This window comes from Atractosteus spatula, chromosome 17 (genome assembly GCF_055471065.1).
Source record: "Atractosteus spatula isolate fAtrSpa1 chromosome 17, fAtrSpa1.hap1, whole genome shotgun sequence".
Classification (NCBI taxonomy): domain Eukaryota; kingdom Metazoa; phylum Chordata; class Actinopteri; order Semionotiformes; family Lepisosteidae; genus Atractosteus; species Atractosteus spatula.
In genome coordinates, this window is record NC_142722.1 from 9,940,277 (window position 1) to 9,960,047 (window position 19,771).

The window sequence follows — 19,771 nt, forward strand, 5'->3', positions numbered from 1 at the left end:
TTTTTAAATAAATTGTTTGCAAAGCCTGTTTTGATCGCTTTCTAATAACCTCTCATTTTTTGAGTCTGTTTTCTCTATTATTTTATTTAATTCTTTTCCAACATTTATAGCTATGTTTGGAAATACGAATACAATGAGACTATCACATACAGGATTGCAAGCGGAAGTGGACTTTTTCCCACCTGAGGGTGAAAATCTGTCTGGAGACAGCCAAACGCTTACATTTTCTCATCCCTGAACTTTGTGGTGTTACAGACAGAAACAAAAGTTCGGGTGGAGGTAAAATTCAAATCTTGCACTTGTGCTTCCCTGTGCATAAAAGCTCATTGGCCGAACACAGCTCTGCACGCAACACCCTTGCACCCCTCCCTCCACCCCAACATCACCATTGCAGCAGGTCTCCCTGGCTCATTCCTTGTAAGTGAGAAAGGATTGGACCAGCTGATTTCTCATTAACACTGTCATTTCCACAGACAGGTGAGTTAAATCCAAAGCTATCCCCTTATATTCGGCAGCTCATTTCTTTTTTCATTATTAGAATTTGACCAAACAACTGAAATCCTGTTAAAGGCCAACAGTGCAATTCCTCAGGAATTGTGCCACGTTTGTAGTTCATTTTAGCATTCTAAACTTATAAGCTTTTATTTGTTAATAATTGGGTGCGCAGAATAAGGGTAGTGCTCCAGAAATATTAAAAGATGTTTATTTGTTCAAACCTTAGATGGAGGCCTGCTCTTGTAACCTGAAGCAAGATACCTCCCTCAGAGAGCTCCACTGCAATCTGTACTATCCAAACAAGTATCTTCCACTTGTCATTGTAAAAAGGAATTTGCCTGAACTGCCATGGTTCTGGTTACATGTGCCAAGATGTTAAATGTGAAATGAGGAAATGTTACTTTGAGATATTTATATGGGACTTTCAATGGCTGTGACTGTCAAATTCATGGAGGCAAGGTGAGGCTTAGAGTGCCATCACTTAATTATTGAACTATTAATTAAATATTTTCCAACTTAGAATACTCAATTGATACATGCAATGCACAGGAAGTAAAAGAAGTGTGGTAAGCACAAATTCCTTGGGTCACACATCCTTATCAGAGACAGACATATGTTGACACTGTGGGTGAAAGATATCTTGCTTAGCAACAAACCACAAAAGCACACAAACCACAAATCAATTTTTCTAAGAAGCAGGATTCCAAATAGGATGGAATGCAAGATACTCTTACAATTAGGATACATTAAACTATTAAATCAAGGGACACTAACTGCTGAAATCAGGGACTTCTCTGAACTGCAGCCCTTGAGAACCGGGGACCAGTTTCATAAGTCAAATTTCCCGTTCGTATTTCACTTGCATAAAGTAGCTGACCAGTGTTATGTCTGGGTGAGCAAGAGCTGGCAGATCTCGGTCTCCTTGGAAACTGTAAGCATTTGCATGAAGGCTCTCGGGGCTGTCTGGACTTAATTGGGCCAATTGTCCCAGCTGTCTTCCCGCTATTAAGGGGAGCTAATCCCATTTGCCACTGATCAAGTGCTCTGTCATTGAGTGACATTCCGACCTGGGTAGTATTCACAGCATCTCAGAAGGACACTCAGCCTGAATCCTGCTCAAGGGATTCTCCGTCTGTCTCCAACACGGTCTGCCCAGCTGTGCCGTGTCACTCTGAGCCGGGCACCGGACTGGCAGCGTGTTTCCGAATCTCCTGCCTGCAAACCTCGAGGTGGCACAGCCACCCAGCCTGCCTGGATCTGTCTTGATCACCGCGCTCGCCTTCTTTCACTGCTCGGTCCTGTCTGCTACCACTCTCCGTCCTGTCCCAGCAACCTCCCTCAGCCTCTGCCTTCTGTCCTACTCCGATTATGCCCTTCACCACTTGTCTGTCTCCGAGCTGTCGCTGGGCTCTAGCAATTGGATTTTCGTCCTGTCAGCAAGACACGGTTTTCTTCATCTGCTTGCCCCATCATAACACTCAACAAGGCAGAATCCAGATTTAATAATTAAGAGAATGGCTTCACAGGGCACTCCGTCTCTGACCTGTCTCTCATTTCCGGTTCTCTGCAGTCCTTCCGGTGTTTCTCTCTCTCTGGGGCTATATATTTCCGGGTCTTTCATTCTGCCTTTTCTCAGCATTGACGTTCAGATGTCCTGAAACCTGCCTAGCACCAGGTCGCCTCACGTCCGCTACCTGAGGGCATAGGTTTCTATACGGCATTTCCTGAACAGCTGATCCTGGGCTCACCCCTGTCTTGCCGCTACGCATAGGGTCTATTTGCTCTCCTGTCATTCCACATTTCGTCCTCTCTGACATTCGTGACACTGGGTCTGTGAGTGACACTTGTCCTGTTCACTTACCTTAGATAAGTACCTAAGATACTCTAAAATTAGTGATAAGCAGGGACTGCAAACCTCCTGCAAAGCGTTTTTTCCAGCCAAACATCCCATTTTTATATCCAGCTGCTCCCATTGGATTTGCTCTATTGTGCTTCCTTTTCCTGTTTCATTATTTTTGTCTCTTGAAATGCAATAATTGTACATACAGTGTACAAGTGATCGAAAGTCAAGCTCAAAAACTACAGTATACAACCTGTGATCACTATTCATGTTCATTTTTTTAGAGAAACAACGTCCATCATTTCTGAAACCTCAGCTAAGAACGGGAAAATTCCATAACATAATGCTTTGTAAAACATAAACTTTCACAAATAAAAAAAACGTGATATCATCACACTTCTATGTTTAAAAAAACTCTTCTGACAAGCTTCAGCGTGTTTAAATAAGTATTCTGCAGCAATGCTGTTCCCCCAGAACAGATATTCTGGATCAAAAAAGTCCTAATGTCAACAACAGGGAAAAAATGTGCTCCCTTAATTTTTTTGTTGTTATTTTATAAAGTTTTGTAAGATACTAAAATGCAAATTAATGTGAACAATGTGAGGTCAAGGTATTGTCAGGCATTTAACCCCATCCATCTTTTTTCCTTGCTGGTATTATCAATATGGAGATCCACTTTCTGTGGATTTCATACTTTTACTTTCGTTCTGAGCAGAATAATCTCATCGTCCCGATTGTAGGTGGGGAATACTGAGAAAAAGAGTGTGCTGTCCACATTCCAGCTCAGTTAAAGCCAGAGACCATGTTTAGATTAGATTAAGTGCTACTGTTGGATTTAAAGAGAAGGGACAACTTCATTTCTTCAAATTTCATCTGCACTTTGTTTCTTTTTAACCTATTTCCTAGTTCAAGAGATTCCGAAAGGATATCTTCATACAATCTGTGATTGCTTTTTTGTGCAATCAGAGCCTTTTTTTTCTTTCGAAGGAAAAATCTATCCACACAGAGGCTTCCAATTTCTCACGTAGTTTTTTATCCCAGTGGAAACTGATGACGGGGCAATTGAGCAATTAAAAAAAATAAGATCCTCTCTGCGTCCATGCCAACCAGTGTTTAATACAGATTTAAACACAGATTTTTATGTGATTTTGTCAGGTAAGTTAAGACTTTTTTTTTATTAATGGTGAATGCAGCAACAAACAGTTGCAGCAGGATAAAGGAAAAGTTAAGCATTATACTGTGTTTTTCAACGTTAGTGCGCAGCACAAAACTTATTTCTTTCAGTCATTTATTTTGTGCAATTCAGGCATCTCTAACACATTTTTTTGCTTATTGATTCTTTGATTATAACAAGGCAAATTTAAATGACATTAGTGGTGTGCAGATGTCACAGACCGCACGCAGGCATGCAGACACAGGTGCATTCCCACGAGCACCCGAGCACTCACTAACGTCACTCACCTTGTCTATTTAAACTTCCACTCTGGAACTTATCCTTGCTTGCTATTGAGGTTTCCTCAGCCTGAGCTACTACACGCATCTGGTTAGCGGCTTACTCCGACTTCTAGTTCATGCCTGTAACCCTCTCAATTTCTGACTCACTGACCTTGCTCTACCGCACGATTTGGATTACGTTCGCCCTGGAATGAAGTTTTAACTCTTAGACTCCGCACGGGGTCTTTTCCCCTACCTTTCCCCTCGGAATATGTGATAGTAAGCGATTTGCGTAACAGCCCTTTGTTGCCAAGATGTGAGAAAGCTGCAGAAGATGATTGTTAAAAAAATTACGTGAGCCATTCTGATACATTGCCCCCTTTTAACAAAAGATAGATGTCTCTGCCGTTTGCGAATCCTGGTAATTTAGGTCAATTTTTACTAGCTGTTTTGCATCTATTGATTTTAAGATTAAGATCACTTTATTGGTCATACTGCATACAATTTCTTGTATTAGGAATTTGGTTTTTTTTTTGCATACCCCAACTTGCTCTCCATGAGACACACAGAGAGGGAGAGAAGCTTGGGGTCACAGTGCAGGGTCAGCCATTTATATGGTGCCCTTGGAGCAGTTGGGGTTAAGGGCCTTGCTCAGGGGCCCAATGGAGTAGGATTTCTCTGCCAGCTGCAGGATTTGAACCTGCAACCTTCTAGCCACAGGTGCAGATCCTTAGCCACAGAGCCACCGCACCACCCAATTTTTGGATTATACCTGTATAAGTTCATTGAAGTGGGTTGAACCTTGCAGCACTGGGGCCCTGGGTTCAATTCCAGACCTGGGGTGCTGTGTTCCAACTGATGTCTGTCTGGAATTAAGCACAGCACCCTACAGAGTATAATAGTAGCAATGCCTTTGATACAATGCAGTTACTATTTCTGTCTCTGGCTGATACATCATTAATACTTGCTGTGGCAGTGGCAAGAGAGCAACAGTTTTTCAACAAGTTAAGAGCAGAGCTGGAGAAAGCATTTCTTATCAACATAATGTTTAAAGTAAAACCTTTCTAAAACAAATGGTTAACTGCAAAAAACAGATGTTCAATCTCAATATTTAATAGCCCTAAGTGGTAAAATGGCTCAGTTACCACTTACTGTAGGACAAAAGGTAGAAGACTGCAGTTGGACAGTAGGAAGACATACAATATTTGCCAGTCGCAGTGAAAACAAGAAGGCATACAGTATGCAGTGTGTATGTCTTCATAGAATGTTTAATTTAAATACTTAATATTTTGTCCTACAGATCTCTGTCCCTGTCACCATACTGGGGCCTTGGGCATTAGAATGTTTTAATGTGTACGACATTTGTACATGAGTATTTGTAGCTGATAGTTTTCATTTTATGTATTTTTTTTCATGTGCCCTGTTTTCTGAGGTGTTTTGTACTTGTACTTTGTCTGATTTATGTTTTTACACAGACAAAGGAAATTGTCTATGATGACTTTACCACCACTTCCTTACGACTATGATTATTTCGCCAATGACAGTGAAAATAACAGTCATCCATTCATTGACAACAGTCTTCCAGGAGAACTTAATGTGACGGAGAAGAAGGTACCTCTGAAGTATATGTACGCAGTCTTATACTCCACGGTCTTTCTGCTAGGAGTGTCTCTGAACATCTTAGTCATCTGTATGACATGCAAGATGAAGAAAACAACCAGTACCATCTGGTTCCTTGGCTTGGCTGTCACAGACTTCATATTCTGCCTCTTTTTGCCCTTTGCCATCATCTATGCACTATACGACTTCAATTGGGTCTTTGGGCTCATCATGTGCAAGCTGAATTCCTACGTAATGTTCATCAGCATGTTCTCCACTGCCTTGATTCTGACCTTGCTAAGCATTGACCGCTGCTTCTCAGCCATAGCTTATAGCTGTGTTAGAAAATGCTGCACAGCTCTGACAGCCACCAATATGGTCTGGGCCACGTGGTTTGCCTCTGCAATATTAAGCACTCCATCGCTGGTGCTACGTGACATTGCCAATAAATCTGGGAAAACAGTCTGCTATGACAACTATGGGTATGGATTCTTGAACATCAACACCGTGGAAGGTGAAATTAGAGTTAAAACTGTTATTGCCACCAGATTTATTTTTGGTATAGTACTTCCTTTATTTATTATTTGTTTTGGCTCCTGTTTGGTATCATTTCTGAAGAACAGCTATAGGTTCAAGTCCTCCCGACCTTATCGGATTGTCCGTGTGATGATTTTCCTGTACTTCTTGTGCTGGGCACCCTATCACGTGTTCATGCTCATGGCTCTTAATGCTCCAGCGTACATGGAGAAAATATTTGCTTATGGGTTGCCCATTACTACAGTGCTAGCAGTAGCAAACAGCTGCATCAATCCTATCGTCTACATCTTCATGGGTGGCGACCTCAAGATGTCTTGGATGGAGGATGCGTTTCTCACAAGGATGCAGCATAGCAGAGAAGAAAAAAGTGCAGAATAAATGAAACCCTTAAAGAAAAATGACACTGAGGCACAGAAGTGATTCTGACTGATCCTTTTTACATTGCTAACTTTCATTCAGCATATTACAAATTAACATGAATTTATCCGAAATATTTTCTAATATATATATAGGAGAGTGTTACTGGGAAATCTAAATATTTCACCTTCTTTTTCAATTACTATAAGGCAGCAAGTCAATTTAAGATATTGAGTTTATGGTGAATTTTAAGTTTTCTAGTTGGTTTTCTTCAGAAGCTTTGCTTATAAAACAACCAGCAAGAAATGTTTTTATAGGTAATGTAGTAATAGATTTAAAAATGAGGATGTTTTTTTTTCTCTGATTATCACTAAAAAGACAAGGCAAGCTGTGAATGTAGCAGTATGTGATTGAATTGTAGTAAAGTTGGAGAATATTTTGAAAACACTGTATGTTTTGTATGACTAATGTTATAACTGAGGCGGTGCTAGACTACATTTCCACTAAACTGTTAATCACAGATGTATGTTACTGTATGTCCTTTTAATAACATCCTTTTTATCGAATGGAAAATGAATCTATCAACTGAAAGATGAATCACAGAAATTCTGGAATAAAAGAATTATTAAATGCTAGACCACAAGCAACCAAAACAACCCTTAGTGTTCAAATATCAGCTTTTTTTTCTGATTATTGTTTATCTCTGAAAAACTCAAGTCACACACCAAACTCATCATTCCAATTTAATTTAATTGATTTGAATGGATTTATGTAGTACTCACAAACAGATTTACACTTTTGGCCTTCTGGTCTAAAAGGGTAAAAAAAAGAAGCAAATTGTACCCCCTTATGTGTTTTTAATAATTATACGAATGATTTAAAAAAACTGAATGGTGGGCTCTATATTTTCAAAGTGATACAATCATTTTCCTTTAAGAAAAAGTAGAGCTCATCCTATCAACCCATCTTTGCAATTATGTAATTCGTGGAAATTTCAAAAGAAAACTTTTTGCCAATGAAAGACATACAGTAGAAAAAAATCGAAATTAAAAATATTGTATTTCAAATGTATTATGAATTTATGGGTATTCATAATCAGTTCTTTACTGGGGCTATTAATTGAGTAATAAAGGGAACAATTATTTGTACTGTGATTGCAACATTGTAATAAAATATATCACATTTTTATTGTATAACTTCTTTGTTTACTATTAAATACCATATTTTGTTTACATTTTCTCTAATAAAATTTGGGTCCTATGAATTTCAATGTCTCTGTTGTTGAATGATAGCTGCCTTTAAATTCTTAGCAATATTTAACTAAATGTATAAATATTTTTTAAATACATTTTAAAAAGAAAATAAATGTAAAGGGAACAGATTATGGGGAGTAGTTTCTAAGCAGAGCTGAGTCTCTCCCAAATCCTCCAAACAACAGGGGTAAAAAACATCCATTTTCTAACCACTTATTCCAGTTCAGGGTTGTGGGGGAGTCAGAGCCTATCCTGGCAAGCAAAGGGCACAAGGCAGGATACACCCTGGATCGGACAACAGGGCCAGTTTTCCCAGAGGAAACCCAGAAGTCAACAATGCCAACAACTGCGCCACCATGCCAACTAGGTAAAAAGATGCACAACCTAAAAATATACTGATGGAAAAAAGAAACGCAACACCTCCTCTTCCACACTCTGGCCCTCCCATCTGCATGGAACAGGCTGAAGAGTGACTCATCCGTGAAGAGGACCTGATGCCACTGCTGACGAGTCCATCGCAGCCTCCAGCAGTTTCAGCAGCAGTACAGGTGGCAGATCTGAAATAATCTCTTAGATGGACCAGTCTGATGTGTTGGTCCTGCTCTGGTGTGTTCACTCGAGGGCAACCGCATCTTGGATGGTCATCTGTCCTGCCGGTCTGCTGAAACTTTCTCTGCAGTCTGGACACAGTGGAGAAGCTTACTCCGTAGTGTCTGCCAACGCCGGCACATGACATGCCTGCCTGCACCATGTCAATGGCCCTCTCCCTTGCTTCTGGTGACATTCGAGGCATTATGGAATGCACAGAAAACTGAGTGGCCTTTTTCTTGCAAAGACCACAGCTTTGAATTAAGGCCTTTTTAAAGGTGACCTGATCAGGCATTGTTCCAGTTGGAACTCATTGGGTAAAAGTGCACCTCACGAGCTTTCGTATGATTGGCAAGTTGCAATGCCTCACAGCACAAGCTGTATTGCTGGTCAGAGGGCTTGAAACAAATTGAAAACTTTTTGTGAAAGTACACAAGCTATAAATATAGTATTCTATTTCCAGAAACTGTTGTGTTTTTTCCCATCAGTATAGTAGAGTAGAGTATACAGTGACATGTTGTATTTAACTTTGTTTTCTGACGATGACGTCAGACTTCAGTATGAAGATGTGAAGGGTTAAGAATGTGAACCCGACATGAAGATATTGGCGAAATTCCCAGAAACATACTAGGAAATGGCTGTTTCCAAGGACACTTGGAATTTGAATTTTGTGATAAAAGATTGTACAAAAACTGCAGAGAACAATGTTTCAGAGCTAGACTTTGACAGACCTTGATAGTTTTCTGGGCATCTCCTGACTGAAGAGTCATGGGTTCAAATACTAGGTGGGACGCTACTGTTGTACCCCTGAGCAAGGTACTGTACCTGACTCACCCTGCTCCAGTAAATCCCAGCTGTATCCCAAATCCCAAATATAATGTTGATGACAACAGTAGTAGTTTGTTCACAGAACATAATGTTGTCCTGAGTGCATTTCTAACACTGCATGGGAAGGTTAGCTTGTTCTTTAATTTTGTGTGAACTACCTTAAAGTTGTCAAAAAACGTTATTGGGAATGAACAGATGGGTTACAGTTGCACTTCGTGAGTCTCGAACTACCAAAGAAGAATGTTCCCAGAACATTCTCTGTTTACACTGGAATTTGGCCAAATTAACGTCTTGGATGTCTCAGTGAATTGTGAAGGGAACTATCTTAGCGGAGCTACAGTATGGATTGAAAACATTTTCAGATATTTTATCAGACCATTTTTAAAATAATAAAAGTTTTTATATGTTAACAGCTGCCATCCTACTGCATAAGAATAGAGTTTTTCACTACATCCAATGTACAGAGTACAAGATTTATTCAAATGATAATACAGTCCTTCTATGGTGCACTTGAAAACACTGGTATATTCTCTCCTGATTCTCTTGGTAATACTGTATGTTTGAATAACCTCCTAACACATAGGAGAACTACAAATAATAAGTATGTAGTTCACCATTGTATGTATATGTAAAGTATTTTGTCACATTTTGCACCAAACATTCCTATTTTATTATTGCCGTCATGTAAGTATGAATATGGAAACTGTGAAACTCAATGTCATTGTACTTGAAAAATTAAAGAATTCTTCCACCCCAGAGCAACTAGGCAATTCAGACTTGAGAAGTGATTAATTATGATTCCTTTAATGGTATCTGTTACCCATTGTCCCTGTGGATTGTTCTATGTAGGCAAAACCGCAAGGGAACTTAAAAATGTAAAGATCGGACCATTCCTGAACCAGATCATTTTTTATAAAGAGATCTGTATAGTACTGATCTCTTTTTCTATTTGAAATTGTGACAAAATAAGAGGCGAAATCTTGAGAAACATATCGGATTTAACTGGATTTACTGGAACCTTGATGCCTCAGGGTTTCAGTTTTAAATTAGATTTTATTACAGCATCTGTTTTTAACAACTGATCCTTGTGTATTATGCTTCTTTAGATTTATTTAAAATAAGTAAATACGAATTCCATCTTATAGTTACTGTATCTATTCGCTTACACCAATTGATTTATCTGTATCCTGTCTGGGGTGATTCAATTGCGTAAATGTTTACTAATAAACAGTTGCTATAGCAATTTTGTAAATTCATGATGAGCTTTTTATTAAAATATATTTGTATTTATAATTATTATATCTAATATTTTTGTACTCGTTTTATTGCACAGTGCCCAATTGAATTTTTTGATAGATTGATCATTAATAGTTCTTTGTCACAAGTCTGTCATCTGAATGACTGATCCCTTTTTTAAAAAACACCTGCTTCTCCTGTCTGATGAAGGTTGGACACATCAGTTGAAATCAGAGATGTTTGCCACAATCTGTTTTGATTTAAAAGACGTTTGGAAATCTAAAGAGAGTGTGGCCCTGGGTCTCCTCTGTGACTACTCTGTTTTTAAAAGCTCCTCAACTGTATTGTTGTTGATTTAATGCCTTCATGGGGTTTTGTTTTTTGCTGCCCATATTAAGAAATAAAGCTTTTTATACTCGTAATATATGTCATTAGATTCACAAAATTACATACAGCATTTAAAAGAGAGGCAATTACAAAGCAATATATCTCGTCCAAGAGATTGTGACAATTCAGTTTTTTTTTTAATTTACAGCTTTACAAAATTCATTATCCACCACCTCCTAATTGTGCTGTCAGCAGAATGACAGCAGCAGCAAGAATTGCTCCAGCTTGTCTTACAGATGGCAAGTTTTACAGGATAAACTAATGTGAAACAGAAGAAGCTATCCGTAAAGTGCTGAAAAGTGCTGGCATACCTCTGAATAATTTATTAATAATAACTTATTTATTAATAAAAACTGGTTTATGCATTCGACATGTTGCAACTTGAAGGTAACAATTGGTAAACCCTTATTTCTTTTTTTCTTCTTTACCTGACATGCACAGTATACTGTACCGATTACTTATCTCTCTGTCTTCATATGCATATGCGTTACTCCTACTGTACTCATCAGCATGTTGTCCATTGCTCTGAATCTCTCTGTCCAAGGCCTAATATTATTTCACATATATCATGTTGTTTTGTTTTTGAACATTTTAGAATGAACATAAAAAGGTTGACAAACAATTGATCAGCAAATGATCCTTATTAGCCATATTGTTTTTGAATTGATACACACATTGATTTACTATATGTATATTTAATATAAAACATGTATCATGCAAATTCTGTATTATTTGCCAAGTTTCTAAACTTAAAAAGATTTACATTTCTTTTAAAAAGTTTATATGTGCATAACTGTTAAAGTGGCATCAAATATGTGCTGTGTGTAAATTTCCACTTATCATTCTTTTAATAAAATCTCTGGATATGCAAGAACCCATTTTTGTTTGTAGAGTATACTGTACGTCTATATTTTTAAAAAGTCAATTAAAGCTGTGTTCAGAATATACTGAGTTACGTCACCTGCACAGCATCTTCAGTTTTTGTAACTTTCTTTTCTTACATGGCTTTAAATTAAAAAAAAAGTTTTGGAGCATTGGAGTTATCTTTCTAGGCGTTATTCCCTAATATGTCAATGGCCTAATTAAGCCACATTTAACTTATGTTAGTTAGCTTAACAGCTATGACACCCAAGCAACACTGGAGGGAGTAAAGAACACAGCACCCAGAATGGGGTTTTGGTTTTGGAGAAGTCAAACAATAGGTGGAGATTGTGGCTTAAAGTTATTGACCAGAGACAATGCTTACACGGAAGTATGATTTTGGTCATATACACTGGTGCAATGTTGACTGTGATCAGTCAGATGAGACTGGAGACTTGTACATTTGCCTTTTGCTGTCAATTACAATCTTAAGGTAAGTTTTAACTTCTTACCTTTCTCTTTGTATCATCCCACTCTCCCTTCAGAAATGTAAATGCATGACATCTAAACATATTTATGTCCGTACGGCATGGATCAAATGCTGGAAAAATAGATATAAGCTTGTTTATAGGACAGTTTCATGAAATTGTAATATGATAAAAAAAGGCAATTCATTTTTTCCAGTATTTATGACGTGACAGCACTTTTATGATGTGACAGTCTAACTAGAAATAAGACACATGAATTAAATTAGATAAATGCTAATTGCACATCTAGTATTTTTCATATTATATCTTATAAATTCCTTTGAAATGGTGATCCATTCTGAATTGACATGTACAGTAAACATTTAAAATCAGTTTAATCTCCAAGTGTGGTTACATCTATTTACAGTACATGTACATCGCCACACTTGGAGTGAGTCCATAAAACCTGGCAATTATTATAATGGAAGAAGTTTGGTGAAATATCTGGCTTTGGATCCTGAAGGGAATTTCTTTCACATGAAAACAAAAACCTTTCATGTCTTTCAGCAGCATTGTTGTATTTTCAAATTGATATTTTTCATTAAACATAAACGTGAGCAAGAAATAAATTGGTTGACACCAAACTATTTTCAAAAACCTATTAAAACATTTTATTAATTTCTGGGCATTCATGTTTTCCTATACACTTTAAAAATATACATATACTGTAACATGATTGTTGAGAATGTAATTTAAAATTTCAGAAAATAAGTTTCATTCAGTTCACATATTGTATATCCAGATTTTTTAATTAATCATACAGTATATATTCGGCTGATGTGTTTACGATGTCTTACATTAGCACCCATTTATACAGTTGAGTACAAGATTTTAGCAGAACAATTCTGATGAAGTACCTTACCCATGGATAAAACTGCAGTGTCTCATCTGGGGATTGATTCGAATTTAATTTAATTTCTTTAGTAATAAATCTAGAGCACTTCTCCATGGTGCTACTTTGCTGTTGTAGAAGTAGAATCAGAATAGAATTAAAGCATTTTACATTGGAAAGATGAAAGGAAAAGCCTTTGTCCTCCACTGCAATCATATTTAAAATGTTTTTGATGCAGTGATTGAAATATCTTTTCTGTCTTGGCCATACCAACCAGAACTCGTCTATAGTATTTCTGATATGTAAAATTTCAAGCAACTGAATAATATGAAGAATCTTTCCTAAAGTTCAATTACAATACTACTGCGTGTATTGTAGGAGCTTGTGAATCCCTGTGAAAGGATGCAGACAACATGGTCATTGGAATCATGGTCTTCTTTATGGTTTCCTCAATGTAAATGGCAGATCCCTCTCTGCAGCAAACGCAGTAAAAAAAGAACAAGCACAATGCCCTTCAGGTGACTAGAGGGGACATGTACAGTATACGTGTCCTGCTGCAAATGGAGCAGAGAAGATCAAAGATCTCTCCAAGCCCAGAGCTGCCCATTTTATCTCTGCTGACACAGGCTTTCAAAGACTCCAAAACCAGAAACACGTTAGCAGCCAAATTTATCCGTAAGCTTGGTTCAGTCATTTCCCAAGCACTCAATGACCAACATTTCTCTTTCTACACTCTCCATTTATTTAAATATTGACTCCTTTCCCACATTTCCTGGAATTCATGGGCCAGATTTCCATTTCTTTAGACCCCTTTTCACCTCCCTTACCTGTTCTCACTCCCTTCTTCGGCCTTTACTATCCCACTCCTCGGCTTCAGATGTTTTCTCTCTTCCTCTCTCCCCTACACACCCAAATAGGCTCCACAGCAGAAATGTTGTGTTTTTCTACTTGCCGTACTTTTCAACATGTGATCGGGCATCCATAACCATCTACAGTAGCTATATATTATACACATAATGCACACATTATTTACCCTTTTAGGATATTTTATCTTTAATTTTGGCAATATTGAGCTGACTTGTGTATGTAATGCATGTGTAGTGCACGCATGTGCCCTGTAATGGACTTGCACTGTTCCAAAGGGAGTTGTCCAGGGTTTGGCATTCAATGCTCTTACCATTAGAACTCATTATCCATTTTTGTTTCATTGTCTTGTTTTCACAGAGAAAGAAGAAAAATTGTTTTTTATTCTTGCAAGAATGGAGCAAATCTATGACTATGACTACAATATTTCTAGTAGTGACAAGAGTTCTTATCATAACAGCACAGGAAATACTTACTCAAAACCATATACTATGCAACAACCATCTGTAATGAATATCGTGGTCATTGTGATAAATTCCATAATTTTCATCCTGGGAGTGACTGGAAATGGTATAGTGATCTGTATAACTGGTTTCAAGATGAAGAGGACCATCAACACCACTTGGTTCCTCAGCTTGGCAGTCTCTGATTTCTTATTCTGTGTTTTTCTTCCGTTTAGTATTGTACAAATGGCCAGTGACCAACATTGGCACTTTGGAAAGTTTATGTGCAAGTTCACCTCCTTCATAATGTTCCTGAACATGTTCAGCAGCATCTTCCTCCTGGTCATCATCAGCATTGACCGAAGTGTGTCAGTTTTCTACCCAGTATGGTCCCAAAATTACCGCACCACACGATTTGCTACTGTAGTGGTCCTCGTTGCCTGGATTATCTCTGCATTATTGAGCACACCCTCACTGATCTTCCGGGTCACTGCAGTCCAAAATAAGAAGACTCATTGTTTTAACGACTATGACTCTAGTATGCCTAAAAAAAATCTTCATGGAGTGGTTGCTTTAACAAGATTCATTTTTGGATTTGTCATTCCTTTTATTGTCATAGCCTTCTGCTACTCCATTATCATTATAAAACTGAAGAAAAACCGAATGGCAAAATCCTTGAAACCATTCAAGATCATGACTGCCATCATAGTGACTTTCTTTCTCTGCTGGTTACCCTATCACATTTTTATCATCCTGGAGATAAACCACTATAATTACAGCCCTGATATTTTCCTGAAGTGGATGAGTATGGCAGTTTCCCTTGCCTTTGCTAACAGCTGCCTCAATCCTATCCTTTATGTGTTCATGGGCAAAGACTTCAAGGAGAAGTTCAGGGTCTCCTTTCTGTCAAAAATCGAAAATGCTCTGAGTGAAGATGCACGCACCACAACCAGACGGATTTCAAGGACAAGTTCAGCATTTGAAAAAGGTTCAACGCTTGTGTAAGACATGTGACTAACCTAAGAGTTGTAGCTCCTGCAGTAGCTGCGAAACAGTGGGAGATCATTAATATACATGAAATAATAATTATGGTAAAAAAAAGGAACATGGGCATGTTGTACACATTATGCATTCATGGCTTTTGTTTAAAATGGAAATGTTAACAAAATACAGGATTTTACTGACATACTACTAAGCTTTCGGTTCTCAGACAACAGTCACATCAGAAAGAATCACTCTGATTCAAGGGCTCAATAAGTATCGGAAATGATACTAATCTGGGGCTTTAAACAAAATTGTTCATACAGCATACAGGAAATCTCACATGATAAGAGCAGAGATACCAAAGTTGGGTGGTAAAACCTACTGAAAATAGCAAAACTTCACATTTCAACCAATGATATGGGGGAGGGAGGGGAGGTGTGAAACTGGAACCCAAAAATGAGTGTTGGACAGTAAAACATTAGAACTGTCTAAAATGTTCCCAGAGTACATATTATGCATGATAGGTGAGGATCTTGTGAATGACAATACAAGTACAGGTGTTCATGTTTCTTCTAGAAAAGTAAGACACACATCAGCACAAAATAGTCTCGATGGGTGGAAGAATTCAGAAATCTCGTCTGAGAAGAAAAAGTAAAACATAAGAATGTATTCAAATGACATCTGTACGAAAACTAAAGGGGATGTTCAGTGAAATATCTTCAGCACATTTCTTCCTCATAAAAGTATTACAACATTTTTTGACCTGCAATATCATTTATCACATCTAAAGGAAGGCTCCAAAGACAAATTTGTGTTTTGTCTTTTAGCTTTTACTTTACTTTTACATTTAAAGATATGTACAAAAAACAGCCAAGACATATATTTCCGTATTGGCTGTTCTGGAGTTACTTTCCATGTTTGTGTTTATATTCCTGAGGTACTTCTGTAGTGTTATGGTATTGATTGGACACTATCATGAGTGAGGTTTTCCGTCTTCTGATAATGTAGATATCAGTATGTCAAGGACTACAGTAGTTCTATACCAGTGATAATTACCCTTGGATATGCAGCCATAGTTTTTTTTTGTTCTACCCCCACCTCCTAATGACTTACAGTACTACCGTTTCCAGGACTTCGGCCTTACCTTTGAACAATACAGGACTGTGGAACTCCAGGACCAATATACTGTAATACTGCAGTGCAATATCAAAGGTCATCTGTATTGCAAAATGTAAATATCAAAAACAAGGATTAAATGAGAAGTGAAAACAGCTGTAGTTGTCTAATTAATATATGGACCTCCCCTATAATGCATTATGTTAAAAAGGCTCAATTATTCAATGTGTTTATGCTTAAGTCAATACTGTGAAGTAAGGAGTGTACATTCATGGTTAACATTTTAAGTTCTTTGGTTTTATAAAGAACTTTAAACATGCTAATATAATAAATGTTAATGTTAGTAAATCTTAAGTTACAGAACCAGTATGTTATTTGAACTGTGTGCAATTTTATTTACTTTTAACAAGTATGTTGTGCTGTAACAATGATGTTTTTGTGTGTTTAATGAACAAGATATGACCTATGTAATATTTTCATACATTGAAAGTATGTCGTTGTAATCATTTTTGTTCTCTGGACTACTTATCATCTTATATAATAGTTTGATAATATTATATTATCATCATACTGTAACACCTTGAAATAATTAGCTTAATAGCATTCCGTAAAGGAGTAATGTTGATACAAATTACAATAGGTTAAAAATTTCTTCTGCCCAGTGGAATACCAGAAGCTTGTTGATTTTACACACATTTTCTGTAAACAAAACCTGTACCGGTACATTGACATATTATCTGGTTTTCTTGGTGGTTCACGAGACAGTAAATATGATAAAGTGCTTTCATATTTGTTTGTGCAGAATAAATTAGCTTTTTGGAATGTGTCAGATTCTTCTCAAATAAACATCGCTTCGGCAGCTATCTATTTAATCTAAACTAAACTATCTGTGCAGGCACTCCTATTAAGCCAGTGACTCTTGTCACAGGTCTGAAGATTAATTTCCTCTAAACCTTGATAGTCATCTGAAATTCTATAAAAAGTTAATTTAGTTAAAACAATGCATCATGTGCATCCCAACATTATTGCTTCACTCTGACTTCCTAAATAATCATATGATTACCATTTAGTTATCTTTTCCCAAAGCATGACAGCTGTGGGATACGTTGTGCAATGATTATGACGCCAGTGTATGTTTGCAAAATCTATGCACTGCGACAAATAAGTCAGACTTGTTTTATGTTTTATCCAAAGTGGATGCATACAGTATCTCTCAAGATTGTTCGCCCATTCTACAGGTGTATTATCAAGTTTGTGGGTGCTGCCTGGGTTCAAATCCCAGCACAGACTGCCTTCCTCTTCGTTGTCAGATATTGCAAGCACTGTATAAAGAGACAACTTAAACTGTAAAATTTAAATTAAAACTGAACTAAATTTAAAAGTTAAAATCTAAAATTCAAGATGAAACAGGTTCAGTCATAGTGCTATGATGTTATTTCATTATTAAAAAGATCGATCTGTGTTACAGTATCACCACACATCGGAAAATGTGAGCTCTTTCTGTTCTCTGTGTACCCTTCAAAGTAGGTCAGGCTGGGCCAACAGGAACAACAGTGAGTGAGCCCGCAGGACTTGATCAGTTTGAAGACATGCAGTCAAGTTAAATGTCAAATGTGAGTTTTGCAGCAACAAGTCACTCCTGTACAGATTATCATAAGATTCTTTCCATTGATTAGTCTGTTGCACACAATACTTTTGAAGGACAAATTGATTTATCACTAAAGCTACCGTGCTCCACTACCGAAACATACTGGCTGCATAAAGGTGTTGTTTTCTTGAGACACAGTGAGGCACATTGGTTTCCTTTCTGTAATTTTCATTTGTGATTATCTGTGCTCATCTTCTCACTAATAAGGTAGTTTATTGCTTATGCTACAAAGCCACTGAAGTGTTTCACAGTCGGCCATGATCAATTAATCAAAATGATGCCAAAACATTAATCAATTTCCAAAATCTGGTGTTCATTGTTCATTGTTATTTTTCTAGTATACATGTATAAAGTGATAAGCTTATCTTGATGCTTATTGTATGTTTTTTGCCTTGGACAAAGAAAAAATGCCTTGTTTTATTTTGGCAATAATGGGCAACTACTGTATGACAAAAAAATTATTACTTTTTTATAACTTCACACAGACACAAAATGGGACTGTAAATTACTGGAATCTGTCTTCTGTGCACCTAACCTCCACATTTCACATAAAAATGATCATTGTGATTTATGACATTGTCCTGGTATTGTCTGGGAATGATATAGAAAAAATTCTACTATACAAGATGAGAGAAATAATCAACATCAACAAGTTCTTCAGCTTGACTGTTTCTGTCTTCTTCATCTGTCTTGTTCCTTACACCATTACTGTGTTCTGTATATTGTTAATGAGTTTCATTGGCACTTCAGTCTAATGTGCAAGTTGACCTCCTTTGTAATGTTTCTGAAAATGTTCAGCAGTGTCCTCCTACCACATCTCCACATAGAGCAAATGGTAAATACAGTGTTATAACTGGCTGGGCTGCTTGGTTTTCCAGGCACACCCTCATCAGAGCTCTCTGACACCACAGTCAGATAATAATAATTTGCTTTGCCAGCCACTACATGGTCGTGTCTACAGTAAACACAATCCCATGTCAAATTATCAACATAGAGAAATTTGTTTTAAGCATATTTATCTTTGGGTGTGCCATGCAGTTTGTTGTTATTGATTTGCACTACTCTGTTATCATTGTAAAACTGAATAAAAATCTTTCAATCCATTCTGGATAATGATTGCAATCTTCTTGACTTTCTTTGTCTGTAGGTTATCTTATCTTCTCACACTTTTAGAATCCAGAGAGAAGCCATGTTCTCAGTCCCTATTCTCATAAATGAAGACATGGATTAATTTTTTACAAAATGGTGGAGGTTTCTTAATCCTGTTCTTTATGTGCTAATGTGCCATTACTTCAATAAAAAATCCCATACACAGAAAACGCACTGAGCAACTAAACACATATTAACTATGAATGAGCTGCTTTAAGGGACTCATATTTAAATTGTTCCAGTTTATGTTTGGAATGGTTTTTAATTTTTTGCTGCAATGAAAGTGATTGTAATGTGTAATAGCTTAGTGTTTAAAATACTAAAACTTTATAGGTACAATAATAATATGTCATAATAATATTAATAATTAAATAACAATTCAAACAATAAATGAATGTTCCTCTGATAATAAAGTACAAATAATACAATATCAGTACTGTCTTCAGGAAAAGCACAAGAGTAAACGGATGTGAGATGTCTTCTCTATACTCTCTTACAGCAATAAAAATGTACCGGGAAAATTTCACAAGGTTTAAAAACACAGATGAGATACGTTTATCAACATGTCTATTTTCCATAAACTAATGTGTATACGTCTTAGATAAAATTAAATGGCTACTGAATTGACTTCCTAGGGTTTTCACACTATAAAAGCACATTACCACATTGCCGTCTTGGTACTTAACCTATCTGATAAGCTTTACACAGATGAAGTCCCATCACTGCTGAAACGATTTATTCTGCTGTTTTGCCTACTTGTACAACTTCCTCTGCATTATAATCTTCCTCTCCA

The 19,771-nt window shown here is 37.1% G+C and overlaps 2 protein-coding genes across 2 annotated transcripts; both read left to right on the top strand.

Annotated features, from left to right (window-relative positions):
* The first annotated feature begins 3,120 nt into the window (after nt 1-3,120).
* Nucleotides 3,121-7,522, top strand: LOC148819052 (chemerin-like receptor 1). Its single transcript, XM_088936138.1, has 2 exons — nt 3,121-3,490; nt 5,245-7,522. Exon 2 carries the CDS (start codon nt 5,261-5,263, stop codon nt 6,281-6,283), a length of 1,023 nt encoding a protein of 340 aa, XP_088792264.1. The 5' UTR covers nt 3,121-3,490; nt 5,245-5,260; the 3' UTR covers nt 6,284-7,522.
* Nucleotides 7,523-11,863: 4,341 nt separating this feature from the next.
* Nucleotides 11,864-18,942, top strand: LOC148819053 (chemerin-like receptor 1). Its single transcript, XM_088936174.1, has 2 exons — nt 11,864-11,908; nt 13,999-18,942. Exon 2 carries the CDS (start codon nt 14,034-14,036, stop codon nt 15,084-15,086), a length of 1,053 nt encoding a protein of 350 aa, XP_088792300.1. The 5' UTR covers nt 11,864-11,908; nt 13,999-14,033; the 3' UTR covers nt 15,087-18,942.
* The last annotated feature ends 829 nt before the right edge of the window (nt 18,943-19,771 follow it).